The 27,223-nt window shown below is 51.0% G+C and overlaps 1 protein-coding gene across 2 annotated transcripts in view; it reads left to right on the forward strand.

The window, feature by feature from the left end:
* LOC126526342 (uncharacterized) overlaps window positions 1–27,223 on the forward strand; it is a 106,730-nt gene that overhangs the window by 65,271 nt on the left and 14,236 nt on the right. The window contains exon 4 of one of the 2 annotated variants that reach the window (XM_050174244.3): window positions 7,057–7,233. The exons of the other annotated variant lie outside the window; for it this stretch is intronic. Within the exon in view, the coding sequence (XP_050030201.3) occupies window positions 7,057–7,233 (177 nt within the window). The remainder of the gene's footprint in view (window positions 1–7,056; window positions 7,234–27,223) is intronic. 2 annotated transcript variants of the gene reach the window in all.

Genomic DNA, 27,223 nt, shown 5'->3' on the forward strand with positions numbered 1-27,223 from the left:
TTCGCTCCTGTCAACATGCGGCTGCCTCGGTCAAATCCGTGACCTCTAGCAATGCCATAGCCGCAAAGCTATCGCGGCGGGCACAGAAGTGTCGATTTGACGTGAGACCGCTTACGTAGCTTTGCCTGGACTCTACGGTGCGCTTTCATGCGGCTCTGCTGCTGCGCGCCCTGCGTAAGTAGTCCGCTTGACAAAGTTGCATGGTGTTTATTTTTCAGAAATAGCGCAATGTACCGTACCGCGCCTTGAACTTAAATTTATACCGTTTCCCGCTGCCGCAGTCAGTCCATAGTGGTAGCCTTTTCTTGCCTTCTCACGTGACCTCTTCCCAGTCCTCCCCCACCCCTAGTATGGGAATGGCGGACGAAGAGTAGCAAGGTTGTTTGTTACCCATTCGTTTCGCAACTGCATTGTTTCTAACCATTTTCTGCCTCCTCTCCCCTTCCTCCTCTCTGCCATTCTATCTGCACGTTAGTATATAGAAAGCCCTGCAATTTCTGCAAAGCTTTTGCGGGGGTCGCGGATAATTACAGCTATCAAAAGGCTGATTCGGCGACACCCTGAGAGCAGCAGAGGACATTGTGCACATTGAACGCGCTGAGGAGCGAGGTGAAAGTTCATATCAATAAAGGACTGAGGCAGGGGTGTCCTTTATCGCCGCTGCTGTTTTTGATCTACATGGTGAGGATAGAGAGGGCGCTAGGAGGAAGTAATATTGGGCTTAATCTCTCATACAAACAGGCGGGTACAGTAATAGAGCAGCAGCTCCAAGGTTTATTTTATGTGGATGACATTGTGTTGCCAGCTAACAATCAAAGTGATTTGCAACATCTGGCCAATATATGTGAACACGAAGGCGAGAATTTGGGTCAGAAATTTAGCGTTAGAAAATCAGGCGTTATGGTACTCAATAAAAACAGTGAAAAGTGGCAATACAGGGCCAGGAAATACTTTGAGTAGAAGAATATAAATACCTTGGTATGGTAGATAAACGAAGACAAAATATATATGGAAACATAAGAAAAGAACAATAACATTGAAGGGGAAGAGAAACGCAGCCATAATGAAGCACAGAGCGCTATGGGGATACAATAGGTACGGGGTGCTCCGGGGTATGTGGAAAGGTTTAATGGTTCTAGGACTTACTTTTGGAAACGCGATTGTTTGCTTGAAATCAGGGGTTCAATTAGGACTAGATGGCAACCAAAGGTCAGTGGGACACCTCGCATTGGGCGCTCACGGGAAGACTACAAGTGAAGCTGTGCAGGGTGCTACGGGCTGGACAAGTTTTGTACTGAGAGATGATCACAGTAAAACTGATTATGAAGAGCGACTGAGGAATGTGGAAGAAAGTGAATAGGCTGGGAGAGAAGCCTTAGAATACGCACTTATAAAGCGAGATATAGGAAAGAAGAAGAAGCATGTGCTTGCTGCGGTAAAACTAGGGAAACGATGGAGCATATTTTATTAGAATGTGAAGATATCTGTCCAGAGGTCGAGTTAGGCATCACTGGTCTCCTTGAAGCTCTTGGGTTCAGCGAGAGCAAGGGTAAAGTAAACATGTCCGCAAGAGATATTAGTAAGCGGCGATTGGAAGATTGGTGGAAGAAAAGTAAGGAAATAACAAACAAAGGAGGCGTGCAAGAACAATGATGATACTGGAGGTTCTGGATAATGGGATAATGGATAAATTTGGTTATGGGAATTCATCGTAGGTTCTGTGGTTTCCTTTCCTTTTCTCTTTTTTAACATAGGTGGCACATTAGGCAGTGGAATAACAAGACCTTGGTGGCGGAACCCACCGCCACATTCCAAAGGGGACGCTCATACCATCCATCCATCCATTCACCCCGCTCTACAAAGGTGCAAACGTGTTTCTCGCGTCGCCTTTACTCTCTGCCGTGCTCCTGGCATGTATACACACGCTCTGAGCCCCCCCCCCCCCCCACCCGAGGCGTTGTGCACGACACCAGCAGCAGCAGCAGCAGTGGGAAAGCCGACAAAAGAGGCAAAGAAAGCTTCGCTTTAAAATTTTAACTCCACCTTAGCCAAAGTGTGGCCGACACGTTTTATATCTTGTAAGGCGTGACTCTAAATGTTGAAATCAAGATTAAAGAAAGAAATATGGTGGATTCATCTTTCGTAGGAATCGGTTGGACACGAAAGTGAAGCGTGTCTTCACCGAAGCTATTGCATGTGTATTCTACGTGAAGAACTGCAAGTAGCCGTCAGCGGCACCCTACCATTGCACAGGGATCCTCGACCATTGTCACAAGCGAAAGTTGTCGAACGACTTGAGACAGAGAAACATCCCCCGAAGCCACTGCATTCCACGCGCTGGAGCACTGCGCGAACCCGCCATAAGCCACAGGCGTTCGCAAACCGCGCAAGGAAACTAGACGGGTTATTAGTGAATCGCTTCGTAAAATCACTGTCTGCTGCAGTGAAAGGTTCACCATCTGTAGGTCGGCGACCGTGCTGCTTGGCCCGCGGTGTCCTGCTGCCGTGTAGCTTCGGCGAAGGTACGAGCATTTTGTTCCGACTCTGTAGTGTCTTGGGCAGCCAGTTGACTTGCGACGCGCTCAGCTTCAGGAATAAGAGTGACAGAGTTTGCAGCGTGCGCCGCGAACGCGCGAAGGCGTTTTGCTTCATGCTGGCGTGTCTGTCGTCGGACCAAAGCGATATTCGCCCGTCGACGTCGTTGCCTTTCTGCGCCGCTGAGCGCAGTAGTTTTCTTAGTTGGTGCCACCGCAAGCGAAGCATTAGGCAGCGTGTAAGCACTGCGGATGCAAGTTGAAGCTGCAGTCCGTAGGCCACGAGGCGTCACAGGCTAATCGGATGTGTGCGGAAACTAGGTCATCAGCTCAGCCTACACGGCGTACACCACGTTAGAACGCGTTGGAGCCTCCGCTGCACTCACTGTGGGCGCTCGCTAGTGTGATGATGCAATACTTCGCTTCACCGCTCCTAGATGGTGGCATCATCCATGTCAAGAATATATATTTTACGCGTTCGCCGCCGACGTCACATCCATTGCAATAAGTTGGTCGCGGATCCCGGCATAAAACACTTTCGCGACACAACGAAAGCGTGTTTGACCCACTGGGTAAGACATTCGACTTCTTAGCATGGGGTTGTAGGTTCGAAACTCACCACCGCGTACGTTTTTTGTAAACTTATTTTGTTTCAGACGTTCATTTATTTACAGCAATGCGTCTTACGTAACAGATAGCCCGACGGGTTTGCTCGTTAGGTAGGCATAAAAATGCTTACAAATAAAAAAGGTTAGTGGCGTTACACTTCGTGAACACCGCAAGCTTATTGGTGCGGTAGTGCACCGGAAGCTAACGGCCCTCGGTGCGCCGAGACGCCAACGCTGTCCCCATCGCAGTATGCGTATGGCAGCCGCGCTATACGCAGCAGCCGCCGGAGTAGAGCGCCCCTTGTAAACATTCGGTTGCTAAGTAAATTGACAAGCATGGTGTCACTGCGCACAGGCAAGCATGAACACATAAGTAAATCTTCTTTGACTGAGGTTTTTTGGCGCATGAAAAGAGACGAAAGACAGTGGCAAGACAGTGGCAAGCGCTTGTTTTACATTAGCAGGCCAGGCGATTCCTGGATAGAGATAAGGGCCCAAGTATATAGTCCCTTATGTGCGTGGGATGTCCCACAACATGAAGGTCGCCAGTAGGTACGGTGTACCAGTAGTTTTTTCGGCGCCGCGCAAACTAGCAGGCCTGAGCCCACGCATTCTTCGCGAACAAAGAAAGCTTGACTGCCAGAAGAGGCACACCAGGTCGTATGTTAAATGCGCAAAGGCGTCGTTTGCATGATACCCCTGTCGTATGGGAAGGCCTACATAGGTCAAACAGGGAGGTGCGTTAATGACCGAGCACGAGAACACTGTCAATAATCAATAAAGGCAATGCACATTTGCCTGCGCATTGCCTGGCCTGTAAGTGTAAACCATGGTTGCGGAAGCTTAAGATTCCGGGTAGAAGTACGGATACTACTGCTCGTGAAGTTTTGGAAGCTTTTGAAACGTATTTGTACGTGCGGGCAGCCGGGAATCCGCATATCCGTGCTTTCTTCCCTGTGGTCTCGGTACAGGCACAGTTGGGGCACTCGGAATAGTCAACGCGGCTTTCCCGTTGGCATTGTGCCAACGGCGTTCACGAATCGTACCCTCTGTTTGAGGATCAAGGCGCGTTCTTGGGCACAAGTCGTTGTGGGTGCCTAGCAGCAAGTTGGGGCTCCGGGTGTGCATGACGGAGCCCTCTTCGCGTGACGTGGCAGGCATGATATTAAGGCTTTTGCCATTGAGAAAATTTCATGCTCTGGACGGCTTTAGCGACGGCATTGTTCTATTTAGTTTCGTTATTCATTTGAGTTCTTTATTCCCCAGGGGGCACTTCTGTTCTTCGTTATATATATGGTTGTATATGTTGAATAAAGGGCTTTTTACATCGGGACGGCTGGAGTCTGACTTCCGTCTTCGGTCAATACCACAGGCATCAGATTTATCTCTTGTATCAATGCCAAGGTTGGATGGAACACTCTGAAAGATGACGTCCCACTCCAGTGCGAGATAAATGGCTGCCAGCTCTGCCGTGGAGGGAATACTCGAAAAAAGGCAGCCTTTCCTATTGAAGCTCGCCTTAGCAGGACAACACGGGCCATTGTCGCAATGCGGAGTCCTGTGGCACCGAGTCTTTCGTGTACAAGTGCTTCCTCTTGCTGAAGCCATCCTCTAGAAGGCTTGAGCCATCCTGCAGGAGACTGCACGCTGGGCTTTTCCCTCGGCTCGGTGTATTGGAGAGGCGGGTGTTGATACGGGTTAATGTACTCGCGTATGGGTTTTACTGGTGACGGTACTGTAGGATCCGGAATGAAGATCGTGAATATACTGATAACTGTGTGAGGTGGGTTCTCTAAGCAATTTAATAGGATGTGTCCAACTGGTGATCAGTGCAGTCACTGCAGTTTTTTCCCGAAGGAAGAGGGGCCAAGTGCTGGCCTCGACAAGGGCGGCTATAAGATGGGAACTCTGCGGTAGACAGAGGCAAAACCGGATGGCTTTGTGGCGCTCCTATTCAACCTGGCTTCCCGTACGAACAGACAGGCACAGGAGGCGCGCTGTCTAGAAACACCATAGCCACTGCGTCAAAGATGCGCAGAACCCATGTCGTAATGCCGCTAACCGTTGCCTCGAGTCAGGAAGAGGATGGCTGTCATCTCGTCTTTTCTGATAGCGTTCGATAGTAAGCTTTATATAGACGACCTTGTCTTGCTACGGCAGATTTTTTACTTGGTTTTGATGTTGGCGAGCTGTCCAGCTCTGAATTGACGAGTGGTGGACGCCCCGTGCACTTAAATCTGAGCGCGCAAGTTTTGTTCCTGGCGGCTGCAATTGAAATGCGGCAGCTACACCCTGTCCTGGAACCCCGACGTCCTGAAGTGTAGCCAAACGCCATAAACACTAAGCCAACTCGGTCGGCTGAAATACTGTAGAGCAAATTACTTGAACAACCTTCAAATATGATCTTCGTGTAACTCACAAATTCAGTACCAACACCGGCGTAAAATTCTGGCAAAGTCCACATATTAGCGATTGCTTCTTTTCTTTTTTTTACATTATCGTTTAGATGCTTCGTGGTCAGCAGTTATACCTAAAATAGCGGTGACGATGAACATCGCTGTGAGATACACCTAGAACGGTGCGGTGCACGCTTCAGCAAGGAGGCTTCCAAGATCTGCGTAGCAGAACAACCACGGGCGCTGTGAATATCGCGCTGCGACTATCGCATTTTTGCAGAAGCGGCTGTGCAACCGTGTGCGGCGCTATACAAGCTGCAGATAAAAATAATCATTTATCCTTATTCGTGGTTATCAGTCTGCACCTTTTATACAATAAGACCGAAATCGAGAAAGTATGCCTTTGATTCACCGATTCCGAGCAAGATAGCTTTCATCCTGCGCTCAATACAATGTTCCTAGCTACTGATATAATGCGGTCCTCTGCTCCCCCTCCCCCTAAAAAATATAGAAAAACAAAAAGAAAAGGGTATCTACCTTGAGACAGTCATTCGTTGTAAAGCAGAACAAAATGGGCTCGTCGAACGCGGGATGTTCCGGCAATCCAGGCAAAGCTGTCTGCGGAAGTTTACGACTGGGGTGCATAAAAACGAAACGCTTAAACAATAGTATTTCTCAGATTTCAACATTTCTTTTCAAGACGCCCTTGTTCCCAATTTCTTCAACAGTTCAATTTAGAGACTACCGATCGTATCTTCGAGTTGAATTTATAAATTCAGTAGCGGTTGTCATGACGGCTGAATACAGGACTAAGTAAACAAAATTAAATGGTTAATCGGTGCAGTAACCATTTCCGCGGCTTGAACTCAAAACGACAGAACAGAAAGCAAAGGAAGACACGCGTCTCCACGTTCCTTTATTAAAACTAAAGGGCTCAAGCTGACATAGAACGCGCTCGCCAGCATCATGCTTCGTCACACTCTTCCAAAGCTGTTAAACGAACTTGATCAATACGGAATGAAATTAGAAACAACTGGGAACCGTGCAATCAAGGCATTTCTTGTTGAGAAAGATTGATCCATTTCTTTTGTGTGAAAGCTACATATTATGTGCAATTTTATTCAAGATTTCCGAATTATTTTTTGCAATGTTACACTTGTATAAAGCATCGATGAATTTATTCTCACGAATGCCTTAGGAAATTATCATTGTTCAACGTGTACACACATTTTTGTATTTCCACGCTCTCACTGTATGCCATGCAAACGGCGGCTCGAAGCTTCTCAAGTAGATAGATCCACTTTTTTTCGAGCCTTCGTCTTCCACAAAACAAGATTTGTGCATGGAATAATCTTATCCGATTGATTGATTGATTGATTGATTGATTGATTGATTGATTGATTGATTGATTGATTGATTGATTGATTGATTGATTGATTGATTGATTGATTGGTTGATTGATTGGCCAGTGTGCACTGGTTGGCGGGTAAAATTAAAATATTGTCTTTTCTTTTCCAGGTCTCAATGAACAACAAATATACCAGGAAGCTTTACTTTACGAAAGATGACCTACGCCATGTGACTCGCCGGTTGTACTACCACGTAACTTCATTTAAAGGGATCCAAGTCCTGGAGCATCACTTGGAGTACACCGGAATTACGGCAGCCCTCCCAAGAGAAGCAAATAAACCTTACGTAAGTTTGCCACAGCAGAAGCGCTCGATCATTCACGCAATTGTTCTCTTTATGTCCGCGTTCATGCACTACTGAGTGACGATTTCAGGGCTAGCTTGAAGATCCTGTGCCTCTCGCGCACAATTGCGCATAAGTTTAATGATCCTCCATTGAACGAACGGTGGTGCGACTTGTACTCGAATATGCTTCTTCGGTGCAATCGCCTCACCACGCTATCATATTAAAAGCTAAAACGCATCTTTAAAGGGAAAAAAATATGGTTGATCCCTCTTTCATATATATAGGAATTGGTAGAACACGACAGTACAACGTGACTTCAGGGAAGCTGTTGCGTGCTTTTATTGTACCTGAATAATTAATTGCGAGTAGCCATCAGCGCCACCCAACCGCTGCACAGGGATTCTCAACAAATGCCACACGAGCGAAACTTCCCGAACGACTCGCGACCGGGAATAAACACCCCAGGGACACAGCATCGCAAGCACCGCAGCACTGGGCAAGTCCGCCATAAAACACAGGCGCTCGCAAACCGTGCAAGCGAAACAGAACGGGTTGTCAGTAAATCGCTTCATGAACTCGTGGTCTCCTGCAGCGAAAGGCGTTCGATTTGCGGGTTGGCGACAGCGTTGCAGGTTTGCTTGCGGCACCCGGTTGGCGAGCGGTGTCCTGCTGCCGAGTCGCTTCGGCGAAGAGGGGTGGGCCTCAGCTTAATCCCACAAGAAGGACGCACACTAGAGGTCAAGAGAGGAGGTGGAGCGGGGAGGAAAAGAGAAATAAGAACAAACAAAAAGAAACTACTGGATGTGACGACGATATTACGTCGAATTATCGCGGCAGCTCGGTTGACGTGTATTAGATGCTTCGTCGGCCGTCGGCATCATTCCACTTTGTTTTGCGATTAATCGAGCACGTAGTGTTGAGAGTGTGCGTTCTATTTGACTTTATCCTCTTTATGGTAGCCCTTTTTCGTGAGTGATTGAGCCTGAACAGTGGACAGAAATGGACTTAGTGGACAGACAGGCGTTTCCTTTCATGAAGTGGTGCTACTGGTGCAAAGCCTGCTCATGCTGCCGATTCCAGTGAACATCTCGCCAGGACACCCTTATTCGCGCAGTTTATCATCTTAATGAAATGATAAAGTTTATCCTGTGTTCCGTATTTACCGGACCTTCTCGAGGAGCGATGGCTAAGCGCTCTGACTAGCTCAGAACTACACGACCAATTATGGGCTATCCAGCGGGCCCGGGCAGCGGTGGAAAGGCTATGCCTCACCGCACACAATGCCCGGGTGGCCTGAGCCCGGGCTGGCAACCTCGCAGGTCCTTTTTCCATTAAAGTTTTTTCCGTCCGTCCGTATTTTAAGCAATGTGTCTGAATCCTGCGTACGTTCCTGCAGTCCTTCTTGAGTCATTGCTCTTCCGGTCAAAAGCTATTCTGTGTTGATCTTATAATCCTGGTGACTGGTATATTATATAAAGTTAAGTACAGATGCCTCTAAAGCTTCCTTGAGATACCTCTGCACGCTGTTAATTGGGAAGCTCGCTACATCGCCATAGACTAGCTGTGTTCTAATTCCGCGACGTACAATGAGCTTTTTCTAACGGAACAAGTAAGACGTCAGAACAGTTCACAATGCATTCGATGAATTAAAGGCGCAAAAGCGATATATATATGTATATATATATATATGCCATTGTACATTCATTTTCACGTTATAAGCTGAAATAAATATGCTTGTTTTCTGTCGGAACGTTACAGATGAGCGCACTGCAATGAACTCGCTCCGGGCACACCTTCCTTACTCTTTATTTTGCTATCGCACTGACGCAGCTATTCAGGTACCATCATGGCGCCATGTAAACACAACACTGACTGATACAACCCACTGCATCTGCAGTAACGGCTGCCCTCCCGCCATCTGTGTTGCCTCCCCACGCTAAGGGCAATTCGTTCTGCGCATTACTTTATTTTAAAGGCCTATCTCAAAACACCCGCACCTTCAAACGTCACGTCGGTGTTGAATCACGTGACTTCCAGTTAGCTTTTAGCATCTTTTTTCTCCTCCCTTCTCCTTCCCTTGACTTCAACTGTGCGCCAAAATCCATCACCAATGTTGCCACGTTTGGCGATTTGTCGCCAAATTAGCTACTTTTAGAGGCTTCTCGCGAACGAGAATCGGGCTTGGCGACTGGTCTACTTTCTGGCTACTTTTGGCGGTGATATTTGGTATAGGTAGTGTCCGAATCACACTCTCCCCAACAGCCCCCTCGAAGCAGCAGCCCCTAAAGGTGAGATCTTAAAGGCCAAGCTTTTGTGTCTTGCAAGCTCTGGAAGCAACTTCAGAGGCTGAAAATATATCAGAGCCGCCATATCATCAATGGGCGTATTCGACTTAACCTGGGCTGTCCAAAACTGCCCAAGATGTTTCATATGCAACGCTTGTTGGCTGAAATCGATTCTTCGGGCAATCCGGGACGGTCATGAATGGATAATTCATCAGGTCCAAGCAACTTCTTCTGACTAACAGGAATTAACCAATCTTTAAGGAAATGCTCTTGCGCCCTTCGTACGACAGAAGCAATAGGTGGTGTCCCGACATAACCACCAGCGACGGTATACCTCTATAGGTAATCTCCATGGTTCTTGGCGCCATGGTTCTTGGCGCCAAGACCATGGTTCTTTGCGCCAGAAACGACTGCAACGACCGAAAACGTATCATGACAGCCCCGACATTACAGGCGTCAATGTCTATGTGAATATGCGACTGCGTACCATGGAGAAAAAGGTGTGACGTCACGGGTAAATGAAGTGAAATCATAGTGCTTGAAGGATGGCGTGCAGCGAGTTTATTGTACTGAAACTGGCGACAGCGCTTCGGCGAGATAGTTGTCAGACCTAGAGGGGGACTGGACATCGTGAAGACCGGCACCAGCACCGTCGCTGCGGCCATATTCACCGGGGCCAAGATCACGAGCGCGGAAAGCGCCGCGGACACCATCTGCCCCAACACGCAACAGAACATCATGGTCGTCAGTACACCGAACGAAGACAACGCGGCAAGGTACGCTAAAATCCAGGAAATCTCTATTCAAGGCAAACCCTACGAGGTCAGCGCATATCGCACGGCACCTTACGACACAGTAAAGGGCGTCATCAGAGGCATCCCCATCGACGCGAGCGCCGACGAGGTAGATAGGTACATCGTCAACGAGAGGAACCCGCTAGCAGTGGGCTCAAAAAGGATTGGAAGCACGACCACTGCGATTGTGGTGTTCCAGGGACGCAAGGTACCGAACTTCGTCCGATACGGAGTCACCCTGATACCGTGCCGCCTCTACAGGAAACAGGTCGACGTTTGCCAGCAGTGCGGCCGAGTGGGACACCGCAAGGACGTCTGCCCGACCCCCACAATCAAGTCGTGCCTGGCCTGCGGACTCGCGAACCCTACAGAAGACCATCGCTGTACCCCAAAATATAAGTTGTGCGGAGACGAACACCCGACCGGAGACCGAACGTGCAAGGCGAAATACAAGATCCCTTACGTAGTGCGCCAGCGACAATAGGAGCGCCTACAGGCCGAACGCCAGCTGCTGTCGGAGAGCGATTTCCCGCCACTCAACAAGCCGCCAGCTAGCGAAAGTCAAGGACCCCATCGGAGAACCGAGCGCCTAAATCGAGAGACAACAGCTGCTGCAAGAGAAGCCTCAGGAGGAAAAGGTCACCATCACGTGAGCGAGTGAGCTGGGTCGACGCAGTGAAAGGGAACAATATAAGGAAGGCGCAGAAAATCACCGAAACCACGAAGAAAGAAGATATGAACAAGGTGCAAGAAGCAAATGAGACCCTAATACAAGAAAACGCGGCGTTGCGAGCAACCATCAACAACCTCACGAGAGAGATCGCCGAGATCCGTCAGGTGCTGCTATGCAACAACAAGCCTCTACAGATACCCACGCCAAGCACAAGCAAGACCGAGGAAACAACCACGAACGTCCAGGAGACAGCCATAGAAGAACCGGCACAGAAGAAGCGAGCCGTGGAAGCCACGCGCAAACAAACAGAAAACGATCGCATCAACAGCCTCGAAGCGAAATTCGAAGCGACGTTCACCAAACTCGAACAGCTGATCACGGCGAACATAGCAGCGGTGACAACATTGAAACAAACAATGGAGACCTACCAAGCCGAGAACGCGAACAGATTCGCCTACATCGAAAGGACCCAACAGCCGATGGTAAGCCACCCGACGTTCGCGCCCCTCTTCGCGCAGCATCCACCCAACTAGGGAGCCCCGTACACGCCAACGCAATCATGGCCGCCAACGCAACACTAGCACAAGCAGGTGTCACAGCAGGGCAGTGGAACTGTCGTGGTCTCGGAAGGAAGAAGGCAGTCATCCAATAGCACATCGCACATGCCGCTCGTAAGCCGGACGTTATACTATTACAAGAAACACTAACCGTCGCACCGTCCCTCCCCGGCTACAGAGTGCACAAGGGCCCACCCGACGGGAGAGGCCTGTGCACCCTGGTCAGGATGGGGTCACCCTGGTCACCCTGGTCACCCTGGTCAGCTCAAGTTCGTCAAACACGAGCTGCAAAGCAATATCAAGTTCCAGCACACACTCACCGAAATTATCCCGGGCAATTGAGAAGAGAAAAGGAAGGATATTTCTGCTCAACGTCTACAGATATCCATCGCAGAGAAAACAGAGATTCAAAACATTACTGCAAAGAGCCGGCACCGCAGCGGGCCGCAACACGCTGATTGCGTGCAACGCGATGAACCCTGCCTGGGGTTACATGTACACAGCAAAGGGCCGCGACCTGTACCAAGACGCCAATGAACTCGACTTCACCCTCATGACGGACCCGACGCATACGACTAGAATCGGTAACTCCGTGTCCCGGGACACCACTCCGGACCTCACGTTCGTCAAGAACGACATCCGGGGCGCGATCGCCTGAAGAAACACGGGAACCGATCTCGGCAGCTACCACACCATCGTGGAAATCGGCATACCGGAACACGACACCAGCATCAAAACACACAGATGGATAGACTGGGATGCCTTTCGTGACGCCAGAGGACAGACGGTGACGACGAGATCGAAGACATCAACTCGTGGACGGCCGAAATCACCAAGAGCGTACGCGACGCGACCAGAGATATTGAAATGGGCGTGGAGATCGACAAAGTAGACAGCCGGCTTGCGCATATCATTGAAGCCAAACAGTCGATACTCAATCGCTGGAAGAAACAATGGCTTAACCGCAGACTCAGAAAGGTGGCGGAGCTCAACCAAGCGATCGAGGAGCACTGCCACGCGCTCTGCACGCAACTGTGGAACGAGATCTGCAACGTGGCAGACGGGTAGATGCACAGCGGGAAGACGTGGAACCTGCTGCGGCGCTTGCTCGACGAAACCAAGACCAAGTCGCACCAAAGTGACAGACTCGCCAGACTCATACATCGGGCGGTCTCGGTACACGGCGCCGACGAAGTCACCAGGCGCATCAGCGACAAATACCTGCCGACTACACCCACCGCGCAACACGCGCCGTACGGCGGCCTACCTAACGCGAAGCACAATCGTGAGATCGATGTCGAGGGGGTAAGCGCGGCCCTGCACAACCTCAACAGCCGGTCAGCAGCCGACCCGGACCTCGTCACGAACAAGGCACTCAAGAACCTCGACGATGGCTCGATTGAGAACCTCGCAAAATACTTCAAGTACTGGAGAGCGGGCGCGCTGCCAAAGCTGCGCAAGTCAGCCAAAACCATCCTGATCCCCAAACCGGGGAAGCCGCCGAGCCGAGCCGCCGAGCGGCCAAGCTACACGACAGAAAAGTAAGACTCAAGGGGTTCCTGGCGCACGCGGGTGACGCGTCGGAACGCAACGAGAATCACAATGAGACGGCACATGCAGCAGCGCGAGCGCTAACCAACCGCGTCCCGGCGACAGACCGTCCGACGTGGTTCGGAACCAAGGACAGCATGACGGACTACAACGAAATCACGAAGGTCTACCGCCTGGCTCGCAGGACTCTCCCACCCCCGCACCCGAGGCTGAGTTGAGCGGAGGCGGTACTACTGAGAGAGCTCCAGACCGGATTGCTACCGAGCCCGGGACTGATGCATCGCGTGTACCCCGAGACATACCCAACCGGTAAGTGCAGAGTCTGCCGGAGGGAGACGGCAGATTACGCGCACATCTTGTGGGACTGCGTTAAAAATCCAGAAGAAGCAAGATCAAGAACGATCTCACCGCGGCTCGAGGCAGCTGCGAAAAGCTACGACCAAGACGAACAGCTCTGGGCCGTCCAGCAGGTCCTCGGGGAGCTCGAAAGGCAGGGACCCAGCGAGCCGGCAACGGCGAGCGGAGACCCGCGCCGAGTAACGGCGACTTCGTAGAAGACGTAGGCCCTCGTGGGGGCGCAGGCACAAATAAACTGCAGGCACAAATAAAGTTGGCTCCAATCCAATCGGCTACGAGGAAGCACGAAAGTAGGCGACGAAAATTATCAAGGAACGTCAGCTGGTCATTATGGTAAATTTTGACACAATGATATGTGATAACATTTGTTTGGTTCTGTTTTCTGTTTACCATTAGTGAAGCAGGAAACTACAGGTCCTTTCGCTTTTTCTTCATTAGTTTCGCTACAGAAAGTGGCAATTGTCGGTTTGTCGCAACGTGGCTACTTTTTAGGCTACTAACTAACGCTTTTGCCGCAGTTGGCGACATTTTTCGCTACATTTCGGAAATTCTTGGCTACTTTTTCTCCCAAGGACTTGGCAACCCTGCCCGTCTCCCGTCACAAGGGGCGCTATTCTCGACACCACGGAGGAAGGAAACTAAGGAGAGGCCCTGACGTCACTCTTTGTGAAGCAAAAGTGAAGCCGGAATTTGGCGTTGCTCATGGCGATGCTCCGCCTTTTGGGCCACCCTCCTCTCCTGTTTACATCTTTCGCGAAACCACGCCGCGCTGCGCGTGGTGTCGCGCGCGGAGCCCGCGCGCTCGCGGAACATCTGGCAGAGCACGGTGCAGGTAACACAGCGCAACAAGACACGGTGACTAACGCAAACCCGCCCACTCAGCGCCTTTGGCACGGCCCGAAACCTACCAGAGCAACACGTGTGAGCGCTCAAAACCATAACAACGGCGCCATTGTGGCTCAAAAGGCGTGGCCATACAAAAAAAAAAAAAAGCAGCAACAAAATGAGAACCTACTACGTCATTTCCGCCACACTTTTCTCCTAGCGCGCGGAGGGGTTAGGGCCTCTCCTTAGTTTCCTTCCTCCGTGCTCGACACGCATGGCAGCTGCACGGTCGTCATTATCCGCCATGTTGACTCTCTGATTGGCTGTGGAGAGTTCACGTGCCTTGAAGTTTGTGCCGGGAAACAGAAGTATTGCGAAAAGCAATTTTGCGTTTTCATCAAGATGACCAAACGTGACGTGGAGCTGCAAATTTTATCGACTAATACATTCATTTTGGTCCTTGGAAGCTACATTGCGACGTTAGCGCTTCAAAAAGACAGTGAGCCGTAGTGTACAGAAGCCAGTGCAATGCAACTGCAATTTTGCGAATATGTGGTGGCGATCCAAGATAGACGTCATGCCAGCTTGCTGATTGGCTGAAGGAATATGCTGTGGGGAGCGTCACAGAAAGGGCCGTTTCGTAAACGTCAATTTGACGTTGCGTGACGTTGCGCTGGGCCGCCATTGCAGAGATTTTCGGCCATAATTTGTGATGTGACAAGCCGCGCGAAATGTGCTAATGAGCAGCCATATTCAATGGCACCGAGAGGAATGCGTATCGCCACATTTTCCCCATCGTTTGGCGCAATGAAAATCTTTTGTTCTTAACGCGTGCTCATAGTATTAGCATCGCTCTCCGGTGGTGTTGGCAGTTGTGTTTTGGGCCACCATATTTTAAGAAGAACGCATTTATACGAAATAATATTGGTTGAACATAGCAAACTTTCTGCAACGTTGTCCACTTTTCGCTGTTGCGTTTACATTGTAATCAAGATTAACGCCTTTGCACATTCAGAAGTTAGGAGAATGGCATCTCTTTGTGTTATCGAAAGAATGTACGCAAGGCGGCGCCTTGAAGTTTCCTCCCGCGGTGCGAATAACCAGCGAACTGAACAAGAGATGGCAGCGCCGGTGCTTGCGTCGCGCTGGCGGATATCTCTGGCGCGCGCAACACTATCGGTGATATTCGGCCGTTTCTCAGCCACGCGAGTCGGGCTGAGTCACTTGCGTCTCGCGAGATAGCGATAACGCGGCCTAGAACGTGTGCTCATCACCACTGGTCGGTCACGTACTTACGTTGCCTCGAGGTAGAAAACAAGCGCGTTGGCGCCAACATACGATGACTCATTCCGTTTCCCGGGTACACGCATCTTAGCTAATGAAGCAGACGACGGAAGCGAGAAACGTTTTCGGCCGAATAATCATGCGCTTTGAGCTAGCTGCTTTATTTTTACTGTGGAGGAAAACTGTTTTGCTTTACTGAGAACCTTAGGTTCAGTGCCTTCATGTCAGTTTCTTACGCAAAACGTCAAGTTGGTGTCACGTTACGAAAGCAAAATGGGGCCATCGGCGCTATTTTATTCGCGTTGCGTCTATGTCACGCAGCGAAGGAAATGGCGGAATGTCCAGAATAGCGCCCAAAGTGGTGGTTGCGCACTCCCCCTCGTTATCTTTTTTCTGGATTGGATTGGCTCGTCTCGCTACGGGCTTAAGTTCGCATTAGCGAGCACCGATCATTGTGCGCCGGGTTAGCGCTCTCGGCTTTCAACAGGTCGCGCGTTGCTTGCGCTAAAGTAAGGCTGCGAGGTGAAGTGAGCGTAGGCTAAAGCAGAAGTGGTTTGGCGCGCGCTTACCGTGTAAGCACGCAGGAATGCCAGAAAACACTCAAAACAAGCAAATGGTCAGAAAACTACGCTTAATTTTCTTTTACTTGGTGATGCACGGCCACACTGGGTTGCGCCGAGCGATGGCTTCGAACAACCGCAGGAAAGATTCTTTGTAGAGCACGTGGCCGCTAAAGGCCGATCCACACGACGGACCAAATTGCTCTTTTGGACCGCGGTCCGCGCATCACGTGATAGGACGTCACCAGTTCGTGCGTACCGCAGTTGGCCCACGCAAGACCGCGGCCCTCGCGGTCCAACAAATCGCCAAGGCTTTTCCCGCTTCAGTTTTGACGGCGGACCGCATGCAAACCGCCGCGATTTTGGCGTAGTCAACGAATGTCGTCCGGCAACAGAGTGTCTTCAGCCAAATCCAATCTAGTTTTCGGCTCAGCAAAAGCCAGTCAAGCCAGTTGTTTCATGTCCGCCATTCCGCCTACACCTGCGTGCAGCAGGTATATTTTTTAAAACACCGTGTCCTTTTGGAGTAACGAGGAGGTTTTTTTATTTTGTATCCCTCGTTGAGCAGTTCCCGGCTTTGTGGGACTCGAGCCGGACTGATAACAATGATAACACTCTGGCCGAGAGTGTAGCTGGTTATTCTGCTCTGCCGTCTGCTATGGCTGTTCGCCGTGTGGATGTGACGTGCGCCGGACCGGGCCGCGGCGGGCCGTGACGTCGCATCACGTGACCGATCGGCCCGCAGACTTGGTCCGTCGTGTGGATCGGCCTAATTGACTGTCACCACATCCACGCCAGTTTCGATTCCAGCAGCAGTACTCGCCCCGTTATTAATACCCACTGCTAAGGGGATGGTGTTTTGTGACCTCCGAGAGGGTCTGCTTGAAGCTCGAACCAGGTTCACCATCAGAGAGGGCTCGACAGGGAAGACGAAGTGATGTAAAAAGGAATAGATAATTTAATAGATCATTAAGGGCGAGCGGTGCGCTTCAAGACAAAAAATACAGAAATGTTCAGCGTGTGTGCACCTGCACACAAGGGCAGGAAGATGCGACCCCGAGTGGCGGCTCGCTGGCTTTCTCATACCCTCCACCATCCGTGCATCTTCATTCTCTACTGCTCCGCGGTAGAGAGCTTTGTCAGGACACGTCGGGTCAACCCACGCAGAGCGGCAAGCGAGGGAAGCCACTCACTGGCGTAGAGCACTTGAACGTAGGATACGTCGGGTCAACCCATACAAACGGGCATGGGAGGGAAACCACTGCTTGCCGTAGAAGGGTTGAACGTAGGACAGAGGGGAGTAGGATCTGCACATGCCGCGCATAATCCCATCGCGCACGCCCGACGGACAAGTCATTTCATGTAGACGAGTGTGACGTTTAGGCACGCCGCGTCCCAGGCATTTACACTGTAAAAATTTTTACACCCTGAAGGGCGTTTTCTTGTCGCACAGGTAACAGCTTCACCGTTAGGGCTTTACAAAAAAGGTTGCAGAGGACGACCACGGAGCTATAACTAGACGTGCGATGACAAAAGACGTAGTTGAAAACTATGTAATCCTTCTGACAGCCTTGGACGCTCCAAAGTATCTGAGAGGAGACTTTTTAAGGGTGTAAATATTTTTCAGTGTAGTATCTGTTCAATTCATAGATGCATAAAAGGGAACTGCAACAGACTGCCCCGCCGCCGAAGGAGATCCCGATGGGCAGGGGACGACATCCGCTGGTCAGAGGGATGACGCAGGTCGGTGCCTGTAGTCGTCGTCGGTTGTCGCACAGCTCTATGGAGCACGAAACACTGCTGCCGTTCTCCAACGTCGCTGTACGTCCCAGTCCGTGTCTACATGTCTCAGAACGGTCAGGAACAGTTCACAGAAAGCGCCAGCAGAACTACACCGAGATTCAGCCGCTCACTCAACAAGGGCGAGCTAAATTCTAGCTGAGCTCCACCAGGCTTATTTCCCACTCAAGAGTGACAGATTTTCAGAACTTACAGCAGCACTTAATACACACATAAACTTGCTACATGTTTCACGAGACATGACTCAATCCATCTGCGTAAACCAAAATAAGACCCTTCCAATCCTACGTCAGGAAGAAAAAAAGAACGCGAGTTTAATTAAACATTTCAGGCTCATTCTCGATCTAGTGGCGTCGACTTAAGCCACCGGCGTTGCCATTGAGAGTTCTCTTTTTATAGCGTACCTCAAGAGAATATTGCTGCAAAGCGAGACTTCAACGCAGGAGGAGGAATAAACTTTATTTGTGCACAGATTTGAGACCTAGGCCTCTCTACCTAGATGACGGCCTCGAGCCCTTGGGCCCTGGCGGCATCTTCGGCCTGCTGGATTGCCTTGAGTTGGTCTTCCGGTGCACAGCTGAGCAACGCGGTCTCCCACTGCTCTCTGGTCTTGTTTATTTTATTCTGTGAGGGTGCCCGAGGACAAGCCCAAACCGTATGTTGTATGTCCGACCTTTGTTGAGAGAATCTACATCTATCCGTGTAAAGGTCCGGGTAGTAGCGGTGGTAGGCCACCGGGTTCGGATGTGTACCTGTTTGTAAGAGGCCCTATGCCGTCGCTCGCCGTCTACTCAGCGAGGAGTGTGCCGGGGGTAAATGGACCCTTCCCAATTTATAATGTTTGGTGATCTCGTTAAAGCTGCTCATCCGGTCTCTCTCCGTTCCCAGTATTTGTTGCGTGTCACCTGCTGCTCGGCCCGTCAGTTCTTGAGCCAGGTTGCGCGCTATTTTGTTCCCGGGAAGGGAGGATCGAGTGTGCGGGTGCCCATATAGCGTGAATGTCGCGATCTTCACGAAAGTTGCTTAAAATTCTCAGTGCTTCCGGCGAGATTCTTCCTTTTGCATAGTTCTTGACGGCTGTCTTGGAGTCGCTTACTATACGATCTTAGCCTCCGTGGAGGCTATTGCCAGTTTTAAGACCTCCGCCACCTCCGCCTTCCCTGTTTTTACCGTGCCTCTACCTCTGCAGTCACCCTCTAGACTGGTACCAACTATCGACATACTCTGTCTATTTGCGTACTCCGCCGCGTCCACAGGACGCAGAACTATTTGGAAGACATCTGCAACTATTTGAGAGGACACTGATCCGTTTCGGGAACGAACTTCGAGCCCCCAAAAAAGCAAGACAATTTTTGAACGGCCCATACGAGACATGCGCGCTCTTTCTTAGAAGTCGTGTACGCCTGTTCTCGACTTGTGAGTTTCCTACTTGCGTAAAGCACGAGCTGTTCCTCGTCGCTCTCTCCCGTTTGGCATAGTACGACGCCCATGCCTCGCTCGCATCGCATTGAACCACAAATCTCCTCACGAAGTCCGGCGATCTTAGCAAAGGCTGACTCGTCAGCGCGTGGGCGTCGAAAGAAGATTCCTTTTTTTTTCGTCCCAGAGGGCACTCCGTGGCTCCGTTTCTCGAACATCCGTCAGAGCGCTAGCTACTTTAGAATACCCAAGGATGCACCGCTGAAAGTAACCGGCGGCCTCCAAGAAAGATCGCATATCGGTCTTTGTGCGTAACCGATTAAGTGACCGAGATAGAACACAGGCGCTTGTGCTGTTTGGCATTTTGGTGCTTTGACGGTTCAGGCTGCTTCCCGCAAGCGGGCCAACACTGCCCTCGTATGTTGCACGTGCTATGATCAGGACGCAGAATGTATTGCGATCCCCGCAAGGGCATCTGCGTCAGCAGGCGTTTGGTGTGTTGCGACACCACGTACCCGAGCACACGAGGGTTGGACCCTCCCGCGTGTAGCCGTGCGCGGTTAGCCGTGTCTGGAGAAAAGGGGATCCTAGAGGTTGAGCCGATGCTGGGTGTTCGGACCGTTAAGCCCCCCCCCCCCCTCCCGGCGGAGGCGACACACCTCTTCGGCCTCGGCTTGACATAGACGGCACCTCCAGACTGACCCACCTGGAGGATGTCGGCAGTCGCCTTTTCCTGTCCTCCTCTCCAATCATCGTCTTTCCCTTCCACTTTTCCATCTTTCCTGTCGTCACTTCTTATTACTTAATGATAATCCAATATATATCCAGTAATATATCCAATCTTGGGTATATATATTAGGTTATAGCGGCGATGCATGGCTGGCGTCTGCAGGTATTCTTCCAACCTTGTACCGTCCCCTTGTTGGGCTCGGTGGTGGGTGGCCACCATCGCCGCCGAATTTTCCTGCTCTATATGGCAAATAACTTTCCTCCGCTACCTGATCACTCCCTGGAGAGGGGGCGCACCAATGAAACATTCACTTTCTTCATGCAGCCAAAGCAATCTTTTCCAAAGTACCACGTTGTACATAGTCAGAACAATAAGAAAACAGTCAGAATGATCTCACCATTTATTGTAGCGAAATCTCTCACTGAAGCAATTGGCCCAGGCTATAAAGTAACGAAGATGGGAAGTGGCGATTTTCTCGAACGCCGCGACAAAGTGCAGTATGACAAACTCTCGAAAGTTGTAGCATTTGGGGAAATTCCCGTCTCAGTGGGCCCACACAGATCAATGAACACAGTGCGCGGGGCCGTCTCAGAAGATGACCTCCTCGAACTGAGCGAAAGCGAACTGCTTGAAGGATGGCAAGACCAGAACGTAGTCAAAGTACAAAGGATAACATTGAGGCGAAATGACAAGCAAATACCAACCAAACACATAATCATTACTTTCGGAACCTGCAACCTACCTGAAACAATAGAAACCGGTTACTGTAAGCTTCGCGTCAGGCCGTATATCCCAAATCCGCGTCGATGCTTCAAGTGTCAGCGCTTTGGGCATGGGTCGCAGAACTGCAGAGGACGTGCTACTTGTGCCAAGTGTAGTTCTTCTGAACACACTTCTGACATCTGTACATCAACAAACCACTGTGCCAACTGTGAAGGAGATCACCCCGCCTACTCGCGATCGTGCCCTACTTGGAAAAAAAGAGAAACACGAATCATAGAACTGAAAGTAACATTCAACCTATCTTTTCCAGAGGCACGTAAACGTTTCTCACGCCAAAATCAGTCTGGTCCTTCCTACACCGATGTGGCGCGCCGGGGGGCAGCGCTACATCTTCTGGCGGCCGCACAAGTTACACGGAGTGTGAGTGCAGTTACGCCATCAGCCCCCCGGGCGGGAGCAGCCACGGCTCTTCCGCCCCCTACCACGAAAGGCCAGCAGACCTCCGAGCCTGCCGGTCCCAGGGCCACTGCTCGTGCAGACAGGCCCGAAAAACCCCCGCGCGTTCCCGCTGAGCGAGCGTCATCCAGCACCTCTGACGAGGCGATGGATGTAACAAAAACTTCTCCGGCGTCTCAGACGCCGAAGGAACGGCGCTGCTCCCTGGAGCGCACCAACAAAAAAGAAATACCCCGCATCAAGGGGCCTAGAAAGGTCCCTTGAGCCAACCTAATTGATATCTCTTGACACACATCATAAAACACTTCCAATATGGCCACCCAGGTAATGCATTGGAATGTGAGAGGTCTAATACACAATCTTGATGACATTAAGGAACTCCTTCGCAAGTTTAATCCAAGGGTGCTGTGTGTGCAAGAGAGACACCTCAATCCTTCCCATATTAACTTTCTCAAACAATATGCCATTTACCGCAAAGATCGCAGTGACGCAGTTGATAAGGGTATCGCCTGTAAGCATTTACATCTGCAAACGCCCCTTGAGGCAGTGGCAATCAGAGCCGTGCTATTTGATAAGCTAGTTACAGTTAGCTCTCTCTACATTCCCCCTAGCCACCAACTTTCCAGAACACATTTCGAGAGCTTTATCGCAGAACTCCCCGAACCTTACATTGTAGTAGGCGATTTAAATGCACACAACACCCTCCGGGGAGGTTCTCGTTGTGGTACGAGAGGGCGCTTATTAGAAAACTTCCTTTTATCTTCCAATGCATGCCTACTAAACAAGAAAGAAACCCGCATTCTACAGCGTGGCGAACAAAACGTTCTCATCTATTGACTTAAGCATAATATCAAGTACACTAGTGCCATACCTGGAGTGGAATGTGATCAGAAATCTATATGGGAGTGACCATTTCCCAATTGCCTTAAAGTTAACAAAAAGTTTTCTCAAAAAGCTTTTTTTCAAAATTACCAAGTTTTCAACACATCTGCCCCGTTGGAAGGTCGACTGTGCTGACTGGAAACGATACAGAAAGCTCACACGTTTGACCTGGGATGATATCTGTACTCTCTGTTGGAATATCAGCGCTGACATCCGTTGTTGCAAATGGGTCGCAAGCCCCAAGGGTAGCGTTGGCCTGGCGGCCTGGGGCACAACTGGAAGCATCCGAAGGTCCCGGCAAAGCATGAGTCGACTGGTAACAGAACAACTTGTTTATTCTAGCATCGCAAAAGAGCGGCCGGTCAGGTCGACCGAAGTGGAGAGACGGGAGAGCACGTAACTCAACGGAAGAAATCGGAGCCTCTCTCTTGGCGTCCGGGGGCAGCTGCTTTTATACTCTCGCAGTTCAGGGGAAGAAGAAACGCCTCGTCAGAGGCGCACGTGATGCGGGGCACGGACAGGCTGAGAGACATGTTGAGACGAGTGTAGTGACGCATCCGCCGAGCCGGCGCCGGTGAGACCTCCTCGCTTCACACTTGGTGAGCTCCTCTCCCCGGCTGCCGCGCTTTGACAAGCGTGGGCACCACCATGCACACACACACACACGCACACTTGAAGACACGTGGCACTGAAACATGTCTGGACGCGCGTGGCGGGGAGGCGTATCGGCGGCGCTGAACGGGCCAAAATGTCCGCCGCTTTGAACGAAGCCCCGGCGTCCGTTGCATCCGCGCCGGCTATACCGCGCGTCGTAGGCGAAACGTAACAGACCGCCCCGCCGGGGGAAGGAGATCCCAATGGTCAGGGGACTGCATCCGCTGTCGGGAGGGATGTCGCTCGATGATGCTCATAACCGAAGTCGGGCGTCCTTCGGCGTTTGTTGAGCGCAGCGCACTGAGAAGGCCTCGTTCTCACGTTCAGGTTCACACAGGACACTGCAAAGTGACTTCGGGAGAGTTGCCATTTTTCTCTCGTTCCCAGCAAGCGTTAGAACTACGCCGAAACTCAACCGCTCAGTCAGCAAGCACGACACAACCCTCACTAAGCCATGCCAGGCTCTTTCCCCTTTTATACCACTGCCTAGTTCCTTACAGTAGTCTAGCAGCACTCAGAACGCGTCCACAAATTGGAAAATTGCACTAGAAAGCACGTCATCACTTTGAAACACTAAACAAAAGCAATATGTTAAAAATCCTGCCTCAGAAAGAAAAACATCAGTAACAAACAACTCTGATGCTGATTCCTACGTTAGGGGCTTCGACTTAAGCCATCGGCGTTATCGTTCAGACTCCACTTTTTGTAACGCACCTCAAAGGAATATTGTTGCAAAGCGAGGCTCCAGCGCAGGAGGCGGCCACTTTTTGGGAGAGATGGTCTGCAGCCATTGGAGAGGGCAGTGATCCGTCTCAATGATAAACCTCGAGCCGGCTAGGTAGCATGACAATTTCTGAACGGCCCACACGAGACACGCACACTCTTTCTCGGTGGCGCTGTACGCCTGCTCACGACTGGTCAGCTTACGACTAGCGTACAGGACGGGGTGTTCCACTTCTCCATTTTCCCGTTGGCACAGTACAACGCCCATGCCTCGCTCACTAGCATCGCACTGAACAGCGAACCTTTTGTGTAGTCTGGCGATCGTAGCACAGGCTGGCTTGTCAGGGCGCTCTTTAGGGCGCTAAAAGCTCTTTCCTTTGTCTCGTCCCATACGACTGTTTGGGGCTCTGTTTTTCTTAGAGCATCCGTCAGGGGAGCCGCGATATCAGAGTACCTGGGGATGTACCTCTGATAGTAGCCGGCGACACCTAAGAACGACCGAATATCGGTCTTCGTGCGCGGTTGCGGGAAGTCTCGCACAGCGGCCACCTTTATTTCAGAGGGGCGGCGACGACCCCGTCCAATCACGTGACCGAGGTAGACAACCTCGGCCTGTGCTAACTGGCACTTGGGAGCCTTGACTGTCAAGCCCGCATCGCGCAGGCGGGTTAGCACTGCCCGCAAGTGGGCCATATGCTCAGGCCAGGATGCGGAGAATATCGCTACGTCGTCTAGATGCGGTAAAGCGAATTCTTGCTGTCCCCGCAACACTTTATCCATGAGGCTTGAAAAGCAGTATGGCGCGTTCTTCAAACCAAAACTCAAAACTTTAGGACGGAACGTTCCCATTGGTGAAATGAACGCCGCATACCTACTAGCCTCTTCTGTAAGTGGAACCTGCCAATAACCCCTGACAAGATCTAGGGTGGAAATAAACTGAGCGCTACTAACTTTCTCAATGCGCTCCTCGATGTTAGGGATCGGATAAATTTGATCCTTAGTGATGAAATTAAGCCTGCGGTAGTCGACGCAAGGACGAGGTTCCTTGCCCGGTACCTCAACTAAAATCAAAGGGGAGGTATAATCACTCTCACCCGCCTCAATAACACCGAGCTGTAGAATTTTCTTTACCTCAGCCTCCATAATATCGCTCTGGCGGGGTGACACCGGGACGCCTTGGATCGTACTGGCTCTGGGGAGGTAAGTTCTATGTCATGAGTAAGGACAGAAGTCCTACCAGGCCTCTCAGAGAACAGACCTTGAAACTCTTGTAAGAGCTGGTGTAGTTCGGTTTTCTGCTCAGGCGACAGCGATGCTTTACTGATTAAGTCACTAATGACTTGATCGGTGTCTTTCCTGTTCGTCACTGAGCCTAGTCCCGGAAGCTCGACCGGAAGCTCTTCGGGAACGTCTACCATCATACACACCACTGCTTCCCGTTGCTTATAGGGTTTGAGCAGATTACAGTGGTAAACTTGCTGTGCTTTCCGCTTTCCTGGCAGACTCACCACGTAGTTAACGTCCGACAGTTTTTGAACAATCCGTGCTGGGCCCTCCCACTGCACGTCGAGTTTGTTCTTTAGCGACGTGCGCAATATCATGACCTCATCGCCCACCTGAAAACGACGGGCCCTGGCTGTCCGATCATAATAAACCTTGGCCCTCTGCTGGGCCTTTGCCATTGCTCCACCTGACAACTCCTGTGCCCTTCTTAAGCGTTCGAGGAGCCTAAGCACGTACTCCACCACGACTGGGTCGTCGCCCCTGCCTTCCCACGATTCTCGAAGCATGCGAAGCGGAGACCGCAGCGAGCGACCGTACACCAGCTCAGCTGGCGAAAACCCCGTAGCCGCATGCGGCGCGGTCCTTAATGCAAACATCACCCCAGGCAGACACAGCTCCCAGTCAGTTTGTTGTTCAAAACACAATGCTCTCAACACGCGCTTCATGACGGAGTGGAGCTTCTCAACGGAATTCGACTGTGGGTGGTACACTGAGCTGTGTAACAGCTTTACCCCGCACCTTTCGAGAAAGGCTGTCGTCAAAGCGCTCGTAAACACCGTGCCCTGATCTGACTGGATTTCCGCAGGAAAACCAACTCGCGCAAATATGGACAGTAGTGCATTGACTATCTCAACTGAGCTGAGTTCTTTAAGCGGCACTGCTTCAGGGAACTTTGCCGCTGGGCAGATCACAGTCAAAATGTGTCTGTACCCCGTGGCTGTTACCGGCAGAGGTGCCACTGTATCAATAACGAGCCGTCTAAAAGGCTCCGTAATGATAGGTACCAACTTCAACGACGCCCTCGATTTGTCCCCTGGTTTGCCCACCCGCTGACAGGTGTCGCATGTCTTCACAAAGTGGTCTGCGTCCCGAAAACACCCTGGCCAATAGTACTCTTGCAAGAGACGGTCCTTAGTTTTCTTAACTCCTAGGTGTCCGGACCACGAACCCCCATGCGACAAGCGCAACAGATCCTGACGGTAGCACTGAGGCACGATCAGCTGATCGAACTCCACTCCCCTGCGGTCTAGATACTTCCGGTACAGGACCCCACCTCTTTCCACAAAACGAGCATTTTTCTTGGCGATACCTTCCTTGACATTGCAGCGTATGTTTTCTAGGCTGCCATCTTTTTTTTGCTCGGCTATCAAAGCCGACCGGCTGACTTTTAGCAACCTATTAAGTCCGTCTGACGTAGGCGCGATGAGCAAATCTGCAGATAGCTCTTCTAACTTTCCCGTGTTGGGCATTTCCTCTCCAGTATCTGGTGCCTTTAGCGCTACAGGCTCAATTTTATTCAGTTCGGGCGTACTCTGAATATCAGCTTGCTGCGCCTCTGACCCTTTCTCATTGTTCGACAACGTCGGCCCCGCAACTACCGCCTTTGCAGCGAGCTCCCGAACCTTCGATCTGGTTAAGGCCTGAACGCTAGCCTCACCAAACAAAAGCCCCTTCTCGCGCAGGAGGTGATCGGACCTGTTCGAAAATAGGTACGGGTACTGGGGGGGCAGCATAGATGACACTACCGCCTCCGTCTCAAGTGCTCCGAAAGGTCCTTCAATAAGCACTTTTGCTACGGGCAGACACACGCTATGAGCTTCCACGGCTTGCTTGATCCATGCACACTCGCCCGTGAACATATCGGGTTCTACGTAAGAGGGGTGAACTACATCCATTGTAGCTGCGGAATCGCGAAGCACTCGGCACTCTTTCCCGTTCACGAGGAGGTCTCGCATGTAAGGCTCGAGAAGCTTCATGTTCTCGTCAGTGCTGCATAATGACAAAAACACGACTTTTGTTTTTGTTTCTGGACACTGCGCCGAAAAGTGACCCGGCTTCTGGCACGTATAACAAACGCGCGCTTGCCTCGTCTCGAACCGCTTTCTGCGTTCGGCTTCGGCTGCCGCCGTCTCCTTACGTTCGGTCGGACTGCTTTCACTCGCATCCGCACTACGTGTGTCCCCTTTTGCTCTCATGGGTGTGAACTTCGGCCTCTCAAACTTCGAGCCAAATTCACCCTTTTGACCGTCCTTAGCTCCGCGAGCCCGACGCGTCACAAACTCCTCGGCTAGCTCAGCGGCTCTAGCCACCGTACTAACGACTGGCCTATCCAAGACCCAGTACCGCACGTTCTCAGGTAACCGACTATAATACTGTTCCAGCCCGAAACACTGCAGAACTTTCTCGTGGTCACCAAACGCTTTCTCTTCTTTG

Source organism: Dermacentor andersoni, chromosome 8 (assembly GCF_023375885.2).
Source record: "Dermacentor andersoni chromosome 8, qqDerAnde1_hic_scaffold, whole genome shotgun sequence".
Taxonomy (NCBI): domain Eukaryota; kingdom Metazoa; phylum Arthropoda; class Arachnida; order Ixodida; family Ixodidae; genus Dermacentor; species Dermacentor andersoni.